The 21,533-nt window shown below is 38.4% G+C and overlaps 1 protein-coding gene across 2 annotated transcripts in view; it reads left to right on the top strand.

The window, feature by feature from the left end:
* The first annotated feature begins 2,170 nt into the window (after window positions 1–2,170).
* Window positions 2,171–21,533, top strand: part of dnajb6b (DnaJ heat shock protein family (Hsp40) member B6b) — a 143,792-nt gene continuing 124,429 nt past the window's right edge. For both annotated transcript variants that reach the window (XM_080212835.1, XM_080212842.1), the window contains exons 1-4: window positions 2,171–2,247; window positions 9,553–9,650; window positions 16,585–16,694; window positions 19,592–19,651. In XM_080212835.1, coding sequence (XP_080068961.1) covers window positions 9,586–9,650; window positions 16,585–16,694; window positions 19,592–19,651 — 235 coding nt within the window. In that variant the 5' untranslated portion in view covers window positions 2,171–2,247; window positions 9,553–9,585. The remainder of the gene's footprint in view (window positions 2,248–9,552; window positions 9,651–16,584; window positions 16,695–19,591; window positions 19,652–21,533) is intronic.

Here is a 21,533-nt window from a genome sequence, read left to right as displayed (position 1 = left end):
TTTTCTTCCTCTGAAGAACTATTTGTTCTATCAAAACCTTTCATAATTTTAAGGACCTCTCTTAGGTCACCCCTCAATCTTTTATTTTCAAGTGGAAAGAGACCACTCTGTCCAATCTTGTAGTTATGCCATGATCCTTGTAATTTTATACACCCCTTCCATTGCCTCAATCCTTTCCATAATATGGTGACTAGAACTGTACATATTACACCTGGTCACCTAGACCATAAGACATAAGAGCCAAATTAGGTCACTTGGCCCATCGAGTCTGCTCTGCCATTCAATCATGGCTGATATTTCTCTCATCTTCATTCTCCTGTCTTTTCCCCATAACTCCTGATCTCCTTATTAATCAAGAACCTATCTATCTCTGTCTTATGACACTCAATGACCTGGCTTCCAGGTCTTCTGTGGCAAAGAGTTCCACAGATTCACCGCTCTCTGGCTGAAGAAATTCTTCCTCATTTCTGTTTTAAAGGATTGTCCCTTTAGCCTGAGCTTGTGCCCCCTGGTTTTAGTTTTTCCTACTAGTGGAAACATCCTCTCCATGTCCACTCTATCTAGGCCTTGTAATATCGTGAAAGATTCAATAAGATACCCCCCTCATCCCTCTAAACTAATGAGTGCAGACCCAGAGTCCTCAACTGTTCCTCATATGGCAAGCTTTTCATTCCAGGGATCGTTTTGAACCACCTCTGGACCCTTTCTAAGGCCAGCTCGTCCATCCTGAAATGTGGGACCCAGAACTGCTCTCAGTACTCCAAGTGGGGTCTGACCAAAGCCATATACAGCCTCATCCCAATCAGGATTAAATCCTAACCAGGATTTGATGCAAGTTTGTTGTAGTTTAACGCTTAACACCGTGTGAAGATTAAACCAATGGAAACCACAAAATAATGAAATATATACAATTCGAGTTGGGAATATATTGGTTTAAATCCAATTTTATTTGCATTTCTATTGATTCAGTGAAACAAACAATTTCACAACTCAATACATTTTACTTGTGGGACCTTGGTATGTTACTAACATGAAGACTCTCATTTTATTCAGTGTTGGTCAGTAGTATCATCTCAGATTTGTATTGTGGCGTTGACAAAAACAAGAAATCCTACTCCAGAACATTTGGTTTATAATTCATTTGGCACAATCTAAATCTGGAGGTATCTTGTTGGAGAAACGTATCTTAAAGTACATCTCCAATGTAGAGCTTCAGTTCTTGTTCTGGAAACCCTTTTTAACTTCCATACGTGAAATGTTGGTTTTGGGTGTTCCCAAAATAGCAGTGGAATGGAAGGCACAGTTTTCTCTGCATTTTGGCTTTAATTACCTGATACCACCACCACCACCACCACCACCACCACCACCACCCCCCCCCCCCCCCCCCCCCCCCCCCCAACCTTTGTTGTGGGATTCGACCCTAATTCTGAACCACCTAGCCATGGGCTGTGGTGTGCAAACAGCTGCCCACTTTGTCAACCAACCTGACATCTAACAGTGATGCACACCTAGCTAGAGGAAACAGCCCCTCTCCAGCATTTACCTAGTCAAGCCTCCTGAATTGGTCTTTTCTGTCAACTCATATTTATGCATTTCAAAAATCTTATCAAAACTGTGATCAAGCTTTAAATCACTCTTGCCAGTGCTGCATGATATCTTTATTTGTAAAGTATATTTGGATGTTGATACCTGCATAAGCCAGACTGGCTGTCAAAAGTGGCCCAGTGCCATGATTAATTTTTAAATCACTGGTATGAATGGCATATACTTAACTGTGGGAAAACACAAGTGTCAGGGATAAGTGTAAACTGTAAAACATTATTCTTGCAAACCATTTTTAAATGGAGTATGTAGAGCTGATCCATGTCAAGCATAACAGATGTTCTTTTAGAATAGACATGCTCTACAGCCTACTGCAATAAGGTACTGCCTTCAGTGTCATTTTTGTGGCTTTGTTTTTCAAAAAAAGGCATTTGTCTAGTACATATATGATGGATTCCTAGTTTTATAAACAGTCAGTGCAGCTACCAATTAAAATGTTTGTCATGTGCACTGCTTAATCTACAGATTTTAAATGCACAACAAAGAAACCATGTTATTTCTGATTCTTCCATGAGTCATGTCAACTGAATTTGAATAACTTTTTATAGCATATTTTATGTAACTATCCAGGTTTCTTTCCAGTGGGACCTGAGAATTTGAACAGAAGGAAAGTACACGCAAAATTGATTGAAAACCTGGCCAGAGGTAGGTTTTTCAGAAAGTATGATGTTGGTTTAAATAGGTAAACTTCCAAAACCATAGTCACTCCCTCCAGTAATCCATCCTCAACTCTATCCTTGAACTTAGTTTTCACAATGGGAGATGTGATGGTATTGTCACTGGACTAGTAATCCAGTGACTCCAGATAATGATCTGCGTTCGAATTCCACCATGGGAAATGATGAAATCTGAATTTAATGAAATATCTGGAATTAAGCCTAGTGATATGAAACCATTATGGAGGTCTGCTGTTACCCATGTGTCCATGCAAAATCAATGTGCTGAAGGGCTTTTTCTGCATTGTATGATTCTATAATGAATATAAAGATGCATCCAGATCAAGTTTACTGATGTCCCTTTTAACAAAGGAATTCTGATGTCCTCATCTGATCTGGTCTGAGAGAGACTCCAGGTACATTGTAATGTGGTTGACACTTGCCCATTTCAGAAGGCATTTTAAGGATGGACAGTAAATGTTGACCAGCCAATAATATCCACATCCCGTGACTGAAAAAAAAGACTGGACACCTGTGTAAATTCTGCTAATATGCCAAACTAAACTTTGCTATTTCTAGATTTTGTTTAATTGCCATCCTCCACCCCTAAATGCGTGTCCAGCTTGCTTGCTGCTGCCCCTGCCCCCCCCCCCCCCCCCCCCCCGCCGCGCGCACGCGCGCCGCAACCTCTTGCAAACAGACTCCCCCGAATTCCAATTTGAAATAGCTTACATCTCATGGCCAAGTAATTGTATTACTGTAATGTTGTCTAGTCCTACAACCGACCATAGAAGTTTACTTTCCTCTGGCTCTGTCGCCTGTGCACCCTCATCTCTATGCTCCAGTAGTTGTGTTTGTGCTTTAGTTGATTAAATCATGTTTTAAACCAGGGTCAGCAACCTTTTTTACATTCAAGATACTGTCTTTTAATACTGCCTCAATAAAAAAAAAGCCAAAGGCTGAGACAGAAATCAACATTTATAAACTAAATACTTGGCAAATTACTAAATCGTTGGCAGAATTGATAATCTGCGTATAAATTTAATAGATGTATTTTATGCCAGTAGAAGAGTATTTTTTCTTTTTAGCGATAATCCTCAAAGTCATCTGCGAAACACTAAGTTACGTAAATTCAAGGCAATTTTTTGGCAATTGATTTTTGACCAACAAACCTTAGTATATTTAATATATTTAGAATTTGTCATCTCTGCTATATTGGAGACCATAATGGTTACAAGTGTAAAACCCTGAGCCCAAGGCATTATCTCTAACCATGCTGTAGTAAGAAGTTTGATTAATTTGAGAATGTTTAGGGGGTTCACTTGTTTGCAATAACCTCCCAACAATCACACCAGGTTCTAGCCATATGGCAAGAAAGAACATTTCAGATGTTCTTTCATATAGGAAGGTGATGGTCTAGGGGTATTATTGCCAGATTGTTAATCCAGGAACTTGGCTAATATTCTGGGAATCCAAGTTTGAATTCCACCACATCAGGTTGTACGACTTAAATTGAATAAAAAATATCTGGAATTAAGAATCTATTGACTGTGAAACCATTGTTGGAAAAACCCATCAGGTTCACTAATGTCCTTTAGGGAAGGAAATCTGCTGTCCTTACCTGATCTGGCCTACATGTGAGCCATAGTATTGTGGTTGACTCTGAAATGGTCTAGCAAGCCACTCAGTTCAAGGGCAACTAGGGATGGGCAGTAAATGCTGGTCCAGCCATCAACGTTGTTTCAAATGAATAAAACCATGAATAAAAGATGATCGATTCAAAGTTTTTTTTAACCATTTAAAAAGGTAGCAAGTCAGAACGATAAAGTGTCAATTAACAATAAGAGAAATTTTAACTTAACAATTGAAACACCCTTCTTAGTCCACGATGTGAAGTGAAAGCTCAGATGTTGATAACCTAGCTCTCTCCATCTTTCGCTAACCTATGTCTTTGTCTCAACATACCTCTTTCCATCTCCTCTGCCCCTCTCAATATTCCCTTCTGCCCAAAATGGTTTCTCAAGACCCCTTCTTTTAAACCTTAAAAACGTTGAAGCTCCTGTTTGCCAATTGTAGGAAAATACCAAATTGGTCAATGACTTGTCAATAATGAAACAAGAATTCACCCATTGGTTTTTAGCTAATTTCACATGTTTTAATTTTTAAGTCAGTATTTCTCCTCAAACTGCACTTTGAGGTTGGTTTAGTTAACATAATTGTGTGCCACGCTGAGATATCTTGAACAGGAGCCTATCCATTCCCTCCCAGGCAAGGTTAACAATTCAGAATAAAAAAGATAAGATGTCAGCTTGTGTAGGGCACAAACTTCTCACAGCATTTTAAGAATCTATAATTATCAAATGTTTACGTTTACAATGATCAAAGTTATTATCTTGTTCCAAATGATATTTCCAGCCTTGATGAGGCTTCAAGGGCTTGAAAGTGGACATGAGGAATGTCAAATCAGAATGGCAGCTGGTGACTAATGGTGTGCCTCAGGTCGGTGCTGGGACCACAACTTTTCACTATATTAACAATTTGGAAGAAGGAACTGAAAGCACTGTTGCTAAGTTGGCAGGTGATACAAAGATGTATAGAGGGACAACTATATTGGTGAAGGGGGTGCTGTAGAAGGACTTGGACAGGTTAGGAGGATAGGTAAAGAAGTGATGGATGGAATGTAGTGTGAAAAAGTGAGAAGTTATGCACTTTGGAAGGAGGAATGGAAGCATAGACTTTCTAAATGGGGAACTGCTTAGGAAGTCAGAAGCACAAAGGTTCTCTAGATTAATATGCAGATTCAGTCAGCAGTTAGGAAGACAAATGCAATGTTAGCATTCATGTTGAGAGGGCTAGAATACAAGAACAGGGATGTACTGTTGAGATTGTATAAGGCTCTGGTCAGGATCCATTTGGAGTATTGAGCAGTTTTGGGCCCCGTAATCTAAGGATGTGCTGGCCTTGGAAAGGGTCCAGAGGAGGTTCAAAAGAATGATCCCTGGAATGAAGAGCTTGTTGTATGAAGACTCTGGGTCTGAACTTGTTGAGAGTTTAGAAGGATGAGGGGGGGAGGGGATCTTTATTGAAACTTGTAGGATACAGCGAGGCCTGGATAGAATGGATGTGGAGAGAATGTTTCCACTAGTAGGAAAAACTAGAAAGAGGGTACAACCTCAGGCTAATGGGAAAATTCTTTAAAACAGATGAGGAGGAATTTCTTCAGCCAGAGTGGTGAATCTGTGGAACTCATTGCCACAGAAGGCTGTGGAGATCAGGCATTGAGTGTCATTAAGACAGACAGGGTCTTGATCAATATGGGGAAAAGACAGGAGAATGGGGATGAGAAAAATATCAGCCATGATTGAATGCTGGAACAGACTCGATGGGTCAAGTGGCCTAAATTCTGCTATGTCTTATGGTCTTACGGTCTTATCAGCCATGATCCCACTGAATGGCAGAGTAGGCTTGAGGTACTGAAGGCCAACTCCTGTTCCTATTTTTGTGGTCTTGCATCATACCTAATTTTGAATTACTTGTGCTTTAATTGTCTCTCAGTTAAGGCTTTCTACTTGACCAATCTAATTTGGTTTAGTTTTTATTAAAATGGCATATAGCAATTTTAGCAGAAAATGCTGAAGGACATTAATTCAAACTACAAAATAATAATCACACTAAAACTAGTGATTTTTGAAGCCACCAGCTTGTAAGTGGTTGTTTAAAGCATGATTTTTTTTAAAAAAATTTGAAATTGTAACATGCAGCATTGTTTATCCGCACAATAAAACAAATCTTTACTTAATTTCTTAAGCTTTTATTTGATAATGTAGTTGACCAGTAAAGATTTGGACATGTTAAGGAACTTGCATGCTTTGAGTTGTTGGTTTCAGACCACTTTCCCAATGCAGTGCAGACTCTCCGTCCTGAATTCCCTTCACTTTGGTGCAGCTGCTAGTTTAGGAGAATCATTTGAACTCCAGTCATTGCAATTCAGTTCCTTGATTCAATCTATCTTAAAAATTCTCAGTTCTAATTTGAAATTGGTTAATTTACATTATTTGATCATCTAATTTAGTACCACACAAACGTTTTAAAGTGCAGAGATGTTAGCATTTCACTTTGTTAGTAGAGTTAAACTGATTGCAATACTGGTCATTGAGTTGAAATTTTCTGGACGTTCTGTTCTTTCGAGAGTGAAGAACTCTCAGCTTGTACATTGGTAGAGTTTTATATTTAATTTTTAATGTAGTTTTGAACTAATTAACCATATTCTATATTGATTTTTAAACCTTTTTCTACCCTTGAATTTTGTCATAATAGTTGTAGACTATATTTTTGTGCCCACTTTGTTAACACAGTATCAGACTCATTTAATGACATTGTTCCAGTTTAAGTTGATCAAAGGAAGTCTGCCACCTAAAGCTGGAGTCTTTCGTAACTTTAAGCTCTGTGGAAGCTTGCAGAAAAGCGAATAGAATTTTAAACAAGGATTTATTCCTTTTTAAAGCTGTTATAATGCTTTCAGCAGACTTGCGTTGTGTGCATTTTTCCAACAAAACCGTCAATTTAAATGGCACGTGTATCTACTGAAGTGGCAAGTACACTTTATTGGATCATGAGTCTTTTCTGTGAAAATCCATTTGAACTATTCTGTGTATTTCCAGAAGTAAAGTTGCTTGTCTGTTGATATCTGCATGCAATACTGTGAATATATGTAACTTTAATCCTATTAACTTTCCTTCCTTCAAATGGAACAATAAATTCCAGATTTCGTGGGTGCTGAGACAGTGATTCAGCGTACATTTAATTATCGGGAAAATCACCATTGGAAAATTAAATCTCACCCAAATGTTCTTTCTAATTCTCAGTTCAAAGAAATTAATCTGAATTCTTTGTGGGGATTCATCATAGCTCTTGTGAAAGTGAGAAGAAGGAACAATTCAATGATGGTCACTCAGATCATCTAGCCCAGATTTCCTTGTCACAGACATGAGCCATTGTACTTTTCATCCGTTTCACTTATGTCCTTAGTAAGTTCAGAATGCAAATAGAAAACTACTTAAATTTATTTTGTGACTGCTTGTGAATACCAGAAAAACTTCAGTAGGCTCTGGCTATCAGTCAATAGTTATAAATCACAGGAATGTGAAAAGGGTACCAGTAGCACATCCTGTTGACAGTCGGTCTGCTTGCTTCTCCATTTGCAGGCCACTTGTATCTACTGCTATAAACTATTTTAGTTTGGGCTGTTTGTTTCCTTGTTTAACAGAAGCTATCTTCACTGAGATTGAGTTCCTAAATTTTTTAAAAATTCATTCCTTGGACCTGTGCGTTGTTTGCTGGCCAGCATTTACTGCCCATCCCTAGTTGCCTTTTAGAAGATGGTGGTGAGTCACTGCCTTGAATAGCTGTAGTCCATGTCCTGTAGGTTGACCTACAATGTGTTAGGGAGGGAATTCCTGGATGTTGACAGTGACTGAAGGAACGGCAGTATATTTGAGTCAGGACAGTGAGTGGCTTGGTAGGGAACTTGCAGGTAGTGGTGTTACCATATATCTGTTGCCCTTGTCTGTCTAGATGGAAGATGCTGTCTCAGGATCTTTGGTGAATTGCTGATAGAATTCCAACTTTATTGATTTAATAAGCAATAGGTGCAAATTAAATTTGAACAAATATTGCCATTAAAGTATTAGAATAAATTCATTGGCTTTATTTCATTCAAATAATCTTGCCCCTCGTACATCAGCAAGACAAACTGATTGGATCTATCAAGTTGAGCAGAGATGTGTGAAGCTATTTGTGCTTTGTGCGGGGTAGATTTAAAGAAGCCAATACCTATATATTTTGGACGATCCCTTCATTGCAGCTAACTGCTTCTTGATGAATTGCAAGGCATCTACTTGTAATACTTGTCATGATGCAGAGATGCTGGCGTGGGACTAGGTAGGCGCAGTAAGAAGTCTCTCAACACCAGGTTGAAGTCCAACAGGTTTATTTGGTAGCATGAGCTGTCAGAGTACTGCTTATTCATCAGGTGAGTGGAGAATTGGGTTCACAAATATGGCATATGTAGACACAATCAATTACAAGATATGGTTGGAATGCGAGTCTTAATGGGTAATCAAGTCTTTACAGCTGCAGACAATGTAAATGGACGACATTTGGCCCGGGCTTGCGAAATCTTACTGTCCTGGCTTGAGACAATTCATGCCTCTTTAATCTGCGCTTAACCCACAGCGGTTAGCACTGCTGCCTCTCACTGCGAGGAACATGGGTTTGATTCTCAGCTTGGGGAAAATGTGTGGTCAGCGTAGTGTTTGCATGTTCTCCATGTCTGAGTTTCCCCTGGGTGCTCTGGTTTCTTCCCACAGTCTGAAAGATGTGCTGGTTAGTTGCATTGACCCAAACAGGCATCGGAATGTGGTGATTAGGGGAATTTCACAGTAACTTTATTGTAGTGTTAATGTAAGCCTTACTTGTGACTCTAAAACTTTAAACCCTTTCTCCACTCGCATTGTCTGCAGCTGTAAAGACTTGATTACCTGTTAACACTGCATTCCAACTATTATCTTGTAATTCAGTCTGTCTATATATATATATATATATATATATGCCCTATTTGTGAACCCAACTCTCCATGAACTTTGACCTGATGTTGTGATCATCTTACTGTCCAATACTAGCAGAATGGGACCATGATATGTGATATGTTTTACCAGTTTGTATACTTATTTTTACAGCCATGGTGTAATGTGGCCCTTTGGGTTTAAACTTGTCTTCCATTCTACACTTGAAGTTACTCAAACCTCCTTTTCACCTTTTAAGAAAATTGACTACCTAGAAATAAACCTGTGATTATTTCTGCGTTGTGTCCAGAGCTTGAATGCTTTCCATGAAATTTGGTCAAAATTCTTTGGGAAGTAAACCATGAAAATGATGGAGCATGTTCGTGGGGAGCAGTGATTATAAATTACTACTGTGCAGGGGTTGTTTAGCTGCAGAGTATCCCTGATTGTTTCATGACAATTATATTTAGCAAAATGTTAAGCTTTGCAGTGCTCATTTTGAGCAACCTTTACTTATCTACAGTTAGAAACATACATGGGTCAGTTTGAATGGCAAATGTCTCAGTCCTGAGGCCAATTGCTTCAACATTCTGGCACCATGGGCCAGTTACGCAGATCATGTTTTAGGAATGGAAAGATGTTCACAGATTTTGCAGCTACTCTTTCAGCTTCTTGACATTTGAATGCGTTAAAATAATCAAATTGTTGATGTGTAATTTGTATTATTCCAGGGTTTTCCATCTTGAAGAGCTAAATCATTAAAGATGGTGGATTATTACCAGGTATTAGGAGTACAGAAAAATGCCTCTCCAGATGAAATTAAAAAATCGTAAGTTGAAATAAATGTTAATCCAAATGTTAAAATGGTCTGGCATAAATAACCTTGGTTTGTTTTGTTGTTCCTTGATTCTGTGCAGTGACCTGAGAGGGGTTGGGTAGAAAACAATTCCACATTTTGTAAATACAGCATGCTGATCTTTATAAAAAATTAAGCACTAATTTCCTTTTGTCTAATATCTCCTCTCTCAAGCTTCTTGCCCTTCCATTTATTTTGCTTTTTGAATGATTTTTCACTGAGTTCCCTATTCCTAATTTGTTTCATCCTAATTAGGAATAACCCATGCAGTCCATCTAACCTCCTCTGCTATTCAGTAAGATTGTGGCTGATCATCTACATTGATGCCTTTAATGCCCAAAAAACTTTGAACCTCTGTCTTGAATATATCCATTGAATAAATCTCCAACTCCCTTGGGACAGAAGGTTCAAAAAATTCTCCTAATCTGTCTTATTTGTATGATCTCATATCTTGAAACTATGACCTGCCTTCTAGATAATTGTTTCATTGACATCACCTCTTGTTTTTGTACACAGTAAAATTCAGCCCATTTGACTCGAGCTTTCCTCCAAGCCTCTTCACCTCAGGAATCAATATAGCAAATCTTGTTGCACCACTCAAGGCAAATATATCCTTCCTTAGTTAAGGAAACATAAACTGTACAAGGTATTGTAGATGTGGTCTAGCTAAACTATATAATGGCAGAAAGATTCTTATTCTCAGAATGCTGCATAGCGAAGGCTGTCATAACATTTGCTTTGAATTTCTGCAATATCTGCAATTAACTTTGATTTGTGCACAAGGACCTTGGAATACCAATATTTGCTAGTCCCTCCATTTAAAAATACTCTGCTAATCTTACAACCAAATGCAGCTTTCCACCACTTTCTTGAGGATAGTTAGGAATTTTAATAAATGCTGGCTAGCCTTCGATGTCCGCATAATGTGAAATAAAATAAAAATTTGCACTTGCCCATGGTTATGCTCCATTAAAGTCACCAAGCCCAGATCATCATAGGCTGCTCTCCCTTTTGAGCAGGAGGGCTCACTGGTGGTTTTTAACCTGAGGATCACCATGCCTCAGGTAAGGGCAATGTTGAGAAGGTAGGCCTTCATAAATAACCTCTGGTCCTGGAATTGAACCATGTTATTGACATGACTCTGCATTACAAACCAACTGTGCTCTATTAAGCACCCTACCCATTCATTTAATTGGTCTTTTCCCTTTTGCAACTGTCCACCTACTTTTTTGTATTGTCAGTGAATTTTGATGAAAAACTTGCAAGTAACTGAGGTCCAAACTCCTGATCTTTGCAGTATTACTAGCTTTACTTAGCCATCCTGAAAATCACTTGTTTGTTCCTGCTTTTTTTGTCTATAATCCTCAATTACAGCTATTGTATCCTAAAACTCATGAACCCTCTGTGTAATAACCTCTTGGGCAGCACCTTATCAACAGCCACAAGATTTTAAATGTTACATTCACTGGTTCCTGTTATACTTTGCTAATCGTACCCTCCAAAAATAACTGACTTCTTTTGAAGTGTTGACTCTGCTTAACCATATTGTGATCGTCTAGGTGCTCTGTCACAATGTCCTTGGTAGGTCCTAACATTTTCCTATTATTGATGTCCAGCACTGCAACCTTTGAATTCAGTCTAATTGGCCAAGGAGTTGCTCTGTTTGCTCAGGTCCCAAGTTTCCTGTTTTACTATGTCAGAGCTCACTTTCAACAACTTGCAGGCAAAAAATTAAAACCCAAATAGGTGAGCAATTTGAACGACTGGCAAATGCTGAGGTGTCCCTGCTGCAGCAAATTAACTTCTACTGTATTCGTAAAATGTTGTGATGACATCTAGTGACTGAAAATTGCTACTGCTCGTAGTCTCCCTCTTTGGGTTAATTTCATCTTAATCATTCCATTGTCTGAATTTCATTTCACACTTCCCTTCAGTGGTTGTAATTTGGATTTTTCAAATAAATATTATAAAGCCTTACCTGTTCTTAGATTGTGAGCCTGCAGCAATGATATAACTTGTTGAGTAAACTAGCTTTAATGTTACTATAAACATGATGCAAGGAAACCATCTTTTTGGATCAGTAGTTTAATTAATGTACTACTCCATTGATTGATTATTCAGTCAACTGATTACAATTGAGCCTGGATAGTGGGGGTTCTTAACAGCCTGCATGGTGGACCTGATTAGAATTGTCTAGAATGTCAATGCTCAAAATCCAGATGGGGTCATTAGTTGGTCAACAAGAGATTCTTGGCTTTTGACCTTTGGTTAGAGGCCAGTTGTAATGCATATCACTGTTTCTGACCCTTGCTACAATTAGCAAGGAGAAACTACGAGCAAATTTTTCTAACTTCATAGCAAGATCTTTCTATTTACATATTGGCTGAGTGTTATCTGCAGGAAACCTAGAAACATAGGTAGGAGCAGGAAAAGACCATTTGGCTCTTTGAGCCTGCTCTGCCATTCATTAAGGTCATGGCTGATCATCCAACTTGATCTAATCCTGCTTTTTTCCCCATAACCTTTGATTCCATTTACCCCAAGTGCTACATCCAGCTGCCTCTTGAATGCATTTGATGTTTTGGCATCAACTACTTCCTGTGGTAATGAATTCCACAGGCTCACCACTCTTTGGGTGAAGAAATGTTTCCTTATCTCTGTCTTAAATGGTCTACCCTGAACCCTCAGAATGTGACCCTTGGTTCTGGACCCCTGCCCCCCATTTGGGAACATCCTCCCTGCATTTATCTTGTCTAGACTTGTTAGAATTTTATAAGTCTCTGAGATCCCCCTCATTCATCCGAACTTCAGTGAAAACAATCCTAACCTACTCAATCTCTCCTCATTCATCCGTCCCAGCCTGGTAAACCTCTGCAGCACTCCCTCGAGCAAGAACATCCTTCAGAAAAGGAGATTAAAACTGCACACGATACTAAGTGTGGCCTCGCCAAGGCTCTATATAGCACTACATGCTCTTCCTAGTGGTGGAGGCTGCCTCGCTGAATTTTTTTAAGACGCGGGTTGATGGTTTTTTGATAAGCGAGGGGATTAAGGGTTATGGGGAGAGGGCGAGAATGTGGAACTGAGCCACGACAGATTAGCCATGATCTTATTGAATGGTGGGGCAGGCTAGATGGCCTACTCCTGCTCCTATTTCTTATGTTCTTATGAAATGCAGGAGGAATAACTTGAGATGCATCATAGAAATCTGCTTTGTGCCTACAGGCTAAATGGATGAAGCGGTTAATTTCTTTGCTTTCGCTACAGGGCAGGACCATCCAGAAAAATTGTAATATACCACCCTTTTCTACAGCCACTTTTATGGTGAGCTGGTCACAAGATTCCAGCATAAAAGGAGGCCTTTGGCCAGTTGTGCCTCTGGCTCTTTGGAGCTGCAGTCATGCTTAGTTCCTCACCTCTGCTTGTCTGTAACAATGCAAATTCCTCACAGAATCCATCTAATTGCCTTTTAAGATTACTTATGGAATCTGCTTTTCAGGGTCATTCTCAGTATGAAAAAAAGTTCTTATCTTTCCAGATCTTTTGCTGATGACTTTTATCTATGACATTGTTATTGATCCACTTGCCAGATTTCTCTGTCCATTATCAAAGCCCCTCATCTTGAAAATGTTAGGTCTCCTCTTAATCTTTGCTGTTCTAAGGAGAACAATCTTTATTTTTCCAACCTCTGCCCATAATTGAAACCGTTTACCTGGTAATTTACAGGTAAATGAGCTCTGTACCCTTTCTCATGCTTTATATCTTTCTGAAATGTGCTCCAAATTGTCCAGTTTTCTAGCTGTGGCACAAATAATTTGTGAAGTTTTAGCATGATTTCTTTTGCATTCTTTGCCCCTATTTATAAACTTGTGCATATGATTTTAGCAATCTTATCACTGCCCTGTCACTGTTAATGACTGTGTACACAAAGGTCCATTTGTGCATTCTGCATTCATCATACCACTTACAGAATATTCTTTCCATGTTGGTCTCCAAATGCATATCTTCTAACAGTTACATTTGATCTCTACTAAGCTTCTGACCATTTCAGCATCCTGATATCCCAAAGCTCATCTGCTTTGCCATATTTCATAGCTAACAATGCTGCTCCCTACACCCATTTCTAGTTACTAAAATTGAAAAGAATATAATCAACCAAAAGCTGACTGGCCCTTGGGGGAAACTCCACTGAATCATCACCCTTTACTTCCTGTGACTGAATCAATTTTGTACCTGTGCTGCTGTTTTCACCATGAATCTCCTGCTTGACACTTTGAATGCCTTCTGAAAGTTCACATATGCCACCACATCTGCACTACGATCAACTTTCTGTTTCTTGATTAAAGAACTTAAACAAGTTAGTCTGCTGCAGTTTGCCTCTAACAATTCCATGCTGACTGTCCTTGGTTAACCGTGGCCTTGAAAGATTGTGGCCAGTGCCCCTGTTATTTCTACCCTCCTTTCTATCAATTTGGAATGCATTCTATCTGGATTGGTAATTTACCAGTTTTCAATAATGCTAATCCTGTGTTTTCTATCCCCCAACGCAACTTTCATATCATCCTCCACCTCTCTGAAGGTTAATTAGCTATGTCTACTGCCTCTATTAATATTTATTTCCTTTCAGGCCCTTTTCTGTAGGAAACCATTGTACTTTGTATGTTCCTGTTAAGTTTGTATTCATTTTAATACTTCATGCTAATCTTAACCCTCTGCCTCCAGTACAGCATTGACTAGCGGTGATTCCTGGTAATGAACTAAATCATGTTCCTGACATTTGTCATCAGATTCAGTTTTTTTATTTCAGCTATTTGTCATTTAAGGTGAATTAACTCTGGATGTTCTACCTTTTCCCTTCAAAGCAATATGCCTAGATTGTTGAGACCTGAATGACCTCCAGTGTTTCTTACTGGAGATAATGTACTTTCTAATCTGCCTGTGCTAGATCCCTTAAGTCAATGAAATTGGCTCTTCCCCAACTGAACATTTGTAACTCATTTTCTGGTCACTCTCTATAACTACTTCAAACTGAATTTTATTGTGGTCCCTGTTAACTGGTTAATTTCCTACTGTAAGTCTCCACTTTTATTACTTCATTTGTGAGCTAGATTCAGCACTCCTCTTGTTGGGCTGCTGCTATAGTGATTAAGTTCTTCAGTGCACGTTTAGGAAATTCCCTTCCTATCCTTCCCTGTTCTCAATCAGTATTGACTTTACTGCAATATTTTTGTTACACTCCGTTTGAAATTTGCAGACAAATTTGATTCTGCTTGAAAGTTTATTGAATGTTGCATTACCTACTATACTGCAGGTATAGTATTTATTCTTTGCCTTCATTCTCCATATACTAGATTCTCTTCCTGCCTGGTGCCAATTGGATCTCCATTTTTGTCTTCTGTTTTTGTGCTTGGTCTCTGTTCTACCACTGGACTAAAAAAAAGGGTGGCGCTCACAAAGTCTTGTATGTGCCAGTTAGGAAGATCATTTAACCAAAATGGAGGTATATGACACAGCCCTTAAATGGTCAGTTTTCTCTTTTGCTGTCACTTCGTGTTTGGATGAATGCTTCTTAAATATAGCAATCCATATGAATGGTAGGTGATGAAACATTTGAATATTTCTACCTGTTTCAGCCAGCGTTCTAATTTTACCAAATAAAATCTACTTCTGGTAATTGTCATTTTGAGTTCAGTCAAATAAATAACATGGCAAAATAAGTATTAAATTGAATTCCTAGTTTGGAAATTGACACTAATTTGAGAAGTGCCCTGTAATTTCAACTTTCTTTTGAACCAAAACATTTATTTTTATTCGTCACAATTTATGGTCCTATTGTATTATCCGTGATTCATGTTGGGGTACAGTTCTATAGGTGGTAGTGTCTCTGGTATCTAGTCTAATTAATCTTCATGTGAGCATGGACAGAGAGGCTGAGATTAATGTCCAGCTTCCCCTCTGTTTAGGTGATAAGCAGTCTCAATTGCCACCTGGCTGAAATAGATAGGGAATCTACCATAGGAACTCAGTGTAAGGATCTGTTCTTGACAGAGTCAATTTGCCATTGATCCATCAGGAATTGTTATTTCTCATCCCACTCTTGCATCCCCACCCCTCCAAATGCAATAACTTTTTGCAGTGAAATGAAACTAAATATACCAGACTTGGTTGCATTGTCGAGTTCCTTCTTAGTGACAGCCGCCAATTGCACTGGTTATAGAACTTTGTTCATTAAGTGCATTCTTTTCAGGTTTAAAATGAAATAGCAAAGTACTTGTTTTACATTGCTAAAGCTTGACAATTCAATATTTAGATTTTAATGGTGTTGAGTAGAGGTCTTTGCCACATACTCAACTGCAGTAAATTGAGCTATCCAACAGTCAAATGTTTATTTTTGTAGTGTTCTTAGTCAAGAGGAATAATGTAGTTTTTGGTTATTCTCCAATTATTTTACTAGGAAAGGCTACAATGGTAACATGGGAGAAGTGTGACTAGTAACACATTCTACTTTTAGGTAGCTTGTGTTACTTCACACGGCACCTGCAATGGGCTACTTTGGCTATTGTAACTAAAACAAATTTCAAACGGATTCTATGAAAATCTACTTGGAACACTGCTTCATAGAACAGTCCTAAATTTGTAATTCTTCAGCATATTCAAAGATATTTAAACTGATGGAAAAATGGCTGTTCGGTTGAGTTGCCAGGAAATTGATTCAATGCAAAATTTGGATGTCAAAATTGTTCTGTTTTGTGCATTAGATTCAATTTGAGTCAGTTAAATTTGCTGTGCACTTCAGTACTATTACCCAAGAGCTCGTATATTTTAAGAGTAGATTTATCCATGTTACGAATTGTCTAATTCAATTACTTTTTAGCAAAGATATCAATTAATTGCTTTTTTTCAAAAGATATCGCAAACTGGCCCTGAAATGGCACCCGGATAAGAATCCTGACAACAAGGAAGAGGCAGAGTCAAAATTTAAACAACTTTCAGAAGCATATGAAGTTCTTTCTGATTGTAAGTATAGTTAGATATGTATTCTTAATTTGATAGTTTTGGACAGATTGTGAAGTTTTTATTTTGCTGATCTTTGAACGTAATTGATTTAAGCTCATTGTTAATTTCTCATGGTGTGGGAGGTGGTTTGTAGTTTGCCGCCTCGATTGAAATGAACGTCGTTTATAATCGTTGAAAATTAAAGCTATAAACCAGGTAAGACTTGGAATCTCACTACTGTTTATGTTGCTCATAACAGAATAGAAATGATCTTGGTGCTGATGGGTTTTGCAAACATTTTAAATTTCTGATTTCCACATTGCTGTCATGTGGGTGCATCAACCAAGCTGCCTGTCCAGCACCCTAATTATTCAAATGAAAAAATGATGTCTCTATATGCCTCCTAATAATAGCTTGCGTCTGAACAACAGTAATCAAGACTCAACGTGAATCTCATTTCTCGTCAGATTATCACTCATCTATATAATTTATTCCAACAAGGATGACTATTCTGCTTTCCAAAAGTAATCGAAATAGCCCCTCCATTTCACATGTCAGTGACTTCCCTTGTCTTTAAAATGCTACTGTGGTTCCATTGGCTACTTATTCTGGTGGGGCAGCTTGCAATATATTAATTCTTTACAGCCTGTTGGATATCTGTATTCCTGAAAGAATAGTTGTTAGGCTATTCCTTATTTCTTATTTTGGTTGTTAGTTGCCTACCATTATCCATCTGCTTTTGTTAGTCTCTGGTTTTCGACATAATTTACAATCAGATAATACAATAGTAAATGCTAACTACCTTAACTGGTGCTTCAGTTTTGTCCCCTTCTCCAAACTTTTGTCATGCCCTGAATTGCAGAAGTTTATTTGCATACAATGTAGCTTTGATTCAGACACGTATTTAACAATGTTTATCAATGCAGATGGGCAAGAACAGCCACAAATTTTACACTCATAATGCAAGTGTTGATTAGCATTCTGCATCTGAATCTGTCTATTAGGTTGACAGCCAAAATGAGCCAAATGCTGTAGTGCTTATTTTAACTTATTGCTGCTTGCCAGTGAGTTACTAATACTGTAAAATTACCAATAGGGCCTTAAGAATATCTTAAACACCTACTGACCAAAATTAATTGATAGATTTTGAAGCATCACAAAACTGCATGAATGAATATCTTAATATCTTTGTGGATGTGGATTGTGTTCATTAAAACCACATGATAATGCTATTCCAACACAAGCCACAGATGTAGTCCATTGGCGATGCACGGAAATGAGTCAAAGGTGCTGAGTGTCAAAGCTTTAACTGTCTTGTTGGAGATGAGCATTGTTTACTATTTGTGTGGCATAATTGTTACTTATCAGTCCAAGTCTGAATGTTATTCAAGTGTTGCATGTGGGAACAGACAGATTCAGTATCTGAGGAGTTGCAAATGATGCTGAAAAGTAGTGAACAAATACAACACCAAATGATCTAAATGGAGAAAAATTTCAGAGTGCTTAGGTGCAGAGGGGTCTGGGTGAACTCTTGCATGAATTGCAGAAAACCAATGTGCAGGTACAACAGACAAAGAAAACAAATGGAATCTTAGCATTTATTGCTAAAGAAATAGAACATAAAAGTAGTGAAGTATTCCTACTGTATAATGTATTAGTGAGACTGCACTTAAAATATTATGTACAGTTTTAGCCCCCATACTTGAAGGATGTTGCACTGGAGGCAGTTCAGAGGAGGTTCACCTAGATTGATTCCAGCATTGAGGGATTTGTCCTGCGTAGAGTTTGGGCGGTTTTAGGCCTACACTTGGAGTTTAGAAAAATGAGGGGGGATCTAATTGAGGTGCATAAAATGACAAGGGGGATTGACAAAGACCATAGAGGAAGTTTCCTCTTATAGGGCAATGTAGGACAAGAGGTCATGGTTTTATGATGAGGTGTGGCAGATTTGAAACAAGATGAGGAAAAATTACTTTTCTTGAAGTCTGAAATTCATAACCTCAGTGTGGTGGATGCCAGGACATTGAGTAAGTTTTAAGGAAAAAGTGGATATAGAAATCATAGAAACCCTACAGTACAGAAAGATGCCATTTGGCCCATCGAATCTGCACCGATCACAATCCCATCCAGGCCTTACCCCCATATCCCTACATATTTTATCCACTAATCCCTCTAACCTACATATCTCAGGACACTAAGGGCAATTTTAGCATGGTCAACCAACTTAACCTGCACATCTTTGGACTGTGGGAGGGAACCCATGCAGACACGAGGAGAATGTGCAAACTCCACACAGAGACCCAAGTCGGGAATCGAACCCAGGTCCCTGGAGCTGTGAAGCGGCAGTGCTAACCATGTACTACCGTGCCACCCTTATTTTTTAAGTAGTATTTGAAGAGCTATGATTGAGCAGCAAAGTGGAGTTGAGGCTGGGATGAGATTAGCCATGATCATATTAAATGGCGGAGCAGGTTTGAGAGGCTAAGTTTCTTGCTCTTGATTGTAGTTCTTATGTTGTATTGATTCACTGGTTGTGTGATTTCTAAGCTGTGTGGCTTTTTTTTCTGTTGAACCAATCTTGATGCCATGTCCTTGAGTTGTTTTGTTTAAAAATGAAACAGACCAAACACAATCTGTGGATAAGTAGCTTTTTTAAAAGGTGTTTGTCCACTGCAGCAGAGTTTTATAGGCCTGGTGAGCTATTCAGAAATTTTTGAATGTTGAGAACTTTATTTACTTGTTGAAACATAAAGACATTTTATCTTTATGAACAATTGGAGCTGTTAAGAGCAGTTTCAAAAGTAATTAGATTTCTGTAAGCAATGGTTTTTATTTTAGGAAACAGTTGGCAGTGTGTTAGACGGCTCTGACCAGTGATTACTATTTTTAGTACTAAAATTGACTTTTTTTAAACACAGCTTCAAAACGCACTATCTATGATCGGTACGGGAAGGAAGGTTTGGCCAATGCTGGTGGAGGTAAGAAAGCCAACCTTGGTTTTAAAACATTTGAAAATTTGGTCAGAGTAATACTTTCTGAACTAGGTGCAGATTGAGGAATCCTTATTGAATCTGTTATCCTGAACTAGATATGAGTTTGAATATTTAATTCGCGTAAAAAGTGGAGAGGGATAGAAAATGGAATTGAGGCTAATGCAAACAAAAACATTTCTTCTTTTAAAATTGCTAACCATAATTAAAATCTGAAGAGATGAGAATTGGAAAAAGTAAAGTTTCAGTTTGAGAGGTTGTTTTCAGAGTAATTGGGACTTGATGCTGTCAAAGTTTCACTGGTACTTGGAATAACTTTCTCTGGCTTATCCATTGAGGGAGCAGTTCAAATCACATTCTTCATGTGTTTCAATGCCAGGTCACTTGATGATGTAGCAGTGCAGTGAAGTTCCTGGGTCACGTGGTAAATCAGATAGCAACTTCCTGATTTCCATCTAACTGCAAGAATGGATGTTGGAAGATTTTCTCGCTTTACTCAAAGGCAAATGTTGATGGACTCAGCATTATTCTTGCCACAAAATCAGTAGCTTTTGAGAACTTGATCTGACTTTAATCCCACTGCTGGCAACAGCCCATATTTTGATAGTGAAATCATGATGCAGCATGATTTTGTTTGGGCATACTTGCAAATTGACCTTTACCAACCATTGGTGAAGTGAAACCTTTTGGGTGAGGGGAGGACATGGCAAGCAATGTTTTATTTTTGCTTCTAATAGTCACAGGATAATGATGAACTCCAATTTATTTCTGTGAAACCATAAGGGATCTGTGGATAATTTAGCCCACTTGCCCATCTTAATCTCTGGGTGAAATTAGCTAACTTCTCACTGGCATTTTTAATTGACTCAGCTATTTGCTTGATGTGGAGGGAAACCTAAATTAATATTTTTCTGTTGGTAATATTCTTAGGGTGTATAAATGATTAAAGCAAGGGATAGAGCAATTGTAAACAAAGTTTGGTATGCTTGTTAACCTAACTAAGCTTGAAATGCATATTTACTTGAGGTGTAATTTAGTAAGCATGGTTATAGAACAGGAATGGATTTGAGTGGGTCTTGTGGTTTAAAGGATAAAATGTGTGAAAGAAATTTGTCATGGGTAAAGTGTGGATAAAGGGACTTTAGTAAAATTCTAAAAGTAAAGAGAGGTAGTTAATTCTAGGAAAGAGCACTTAGAACAAAAAGATGGGATAATATGATCTAAAGGAAAGAACGCAGTTAAGACGATAATTAAGTTATGAAGATAGCTATTTTAGATCTCAGCCAGCAGCAGGAATAATGGTTAACGTTCAGCAAGTTGTGTGAATAAAAACTGCTGGGGAATCTCAGATAATTAAAGGCATAGTGTGCTAAAAGTTACTGGACTTTTATAGACCCTAAAATAAAGTGTTGCTGAACAGATTGGAGAAGGCCAGCTCAAAGTCATTTAATTAAACTTGTTTGGAACTGCTGAAACTACATCTAATATACAACATAAAACAGTACAGCACAGTACAAGTCCTTCAGCCCTCGATGTTGTGCTGAGCTGTGTCCGAAACCAATATCAAGCTTATCCCATTCCTTATCGTTCTGGTGTGCTCCATCTGTCTATCAATAACCACTTAAAAGTTCTGTGTCTGACTCCACTATCACAACAGGCAGTCCATTCCACACCCCAACCGTTCTGAGTAAAGAACCTACCTCAGACATCCCTCCTATATTTCCCACCATGAACCTTTATAGTTATGCCCCTTAGTAACAGCTATACCCACCCAAGGAAATAGAGTGGATGTTCCGAGACTATCTATCCCCTTCATGATCTTATACCTCTGTCACCTCTCATCCTCCTCTGCTTTGAAGAGACAAGCCCT

Source organism: Carcharhinus amblyrhynchos, chromosome 2, assembly GCF_965287045.1.
Source record: "Carcharhinus amblyrhynchos chromosome 2, sCarAmb.v2.hapA, whole genome shotgun sequence".
Taxonomy (NCBI): Eukaryota; Metazoa; Chordata; class Chondrichthyes; order Carcharhiniformes; family Carcharhinidae; genus Carcharhinus; species Carcharhinus amblyrhynchos.
Note: the sequence above shows the minus strand (reverse complement) of the source record. Positions and strands in the feature narration are given on the sequence as shown.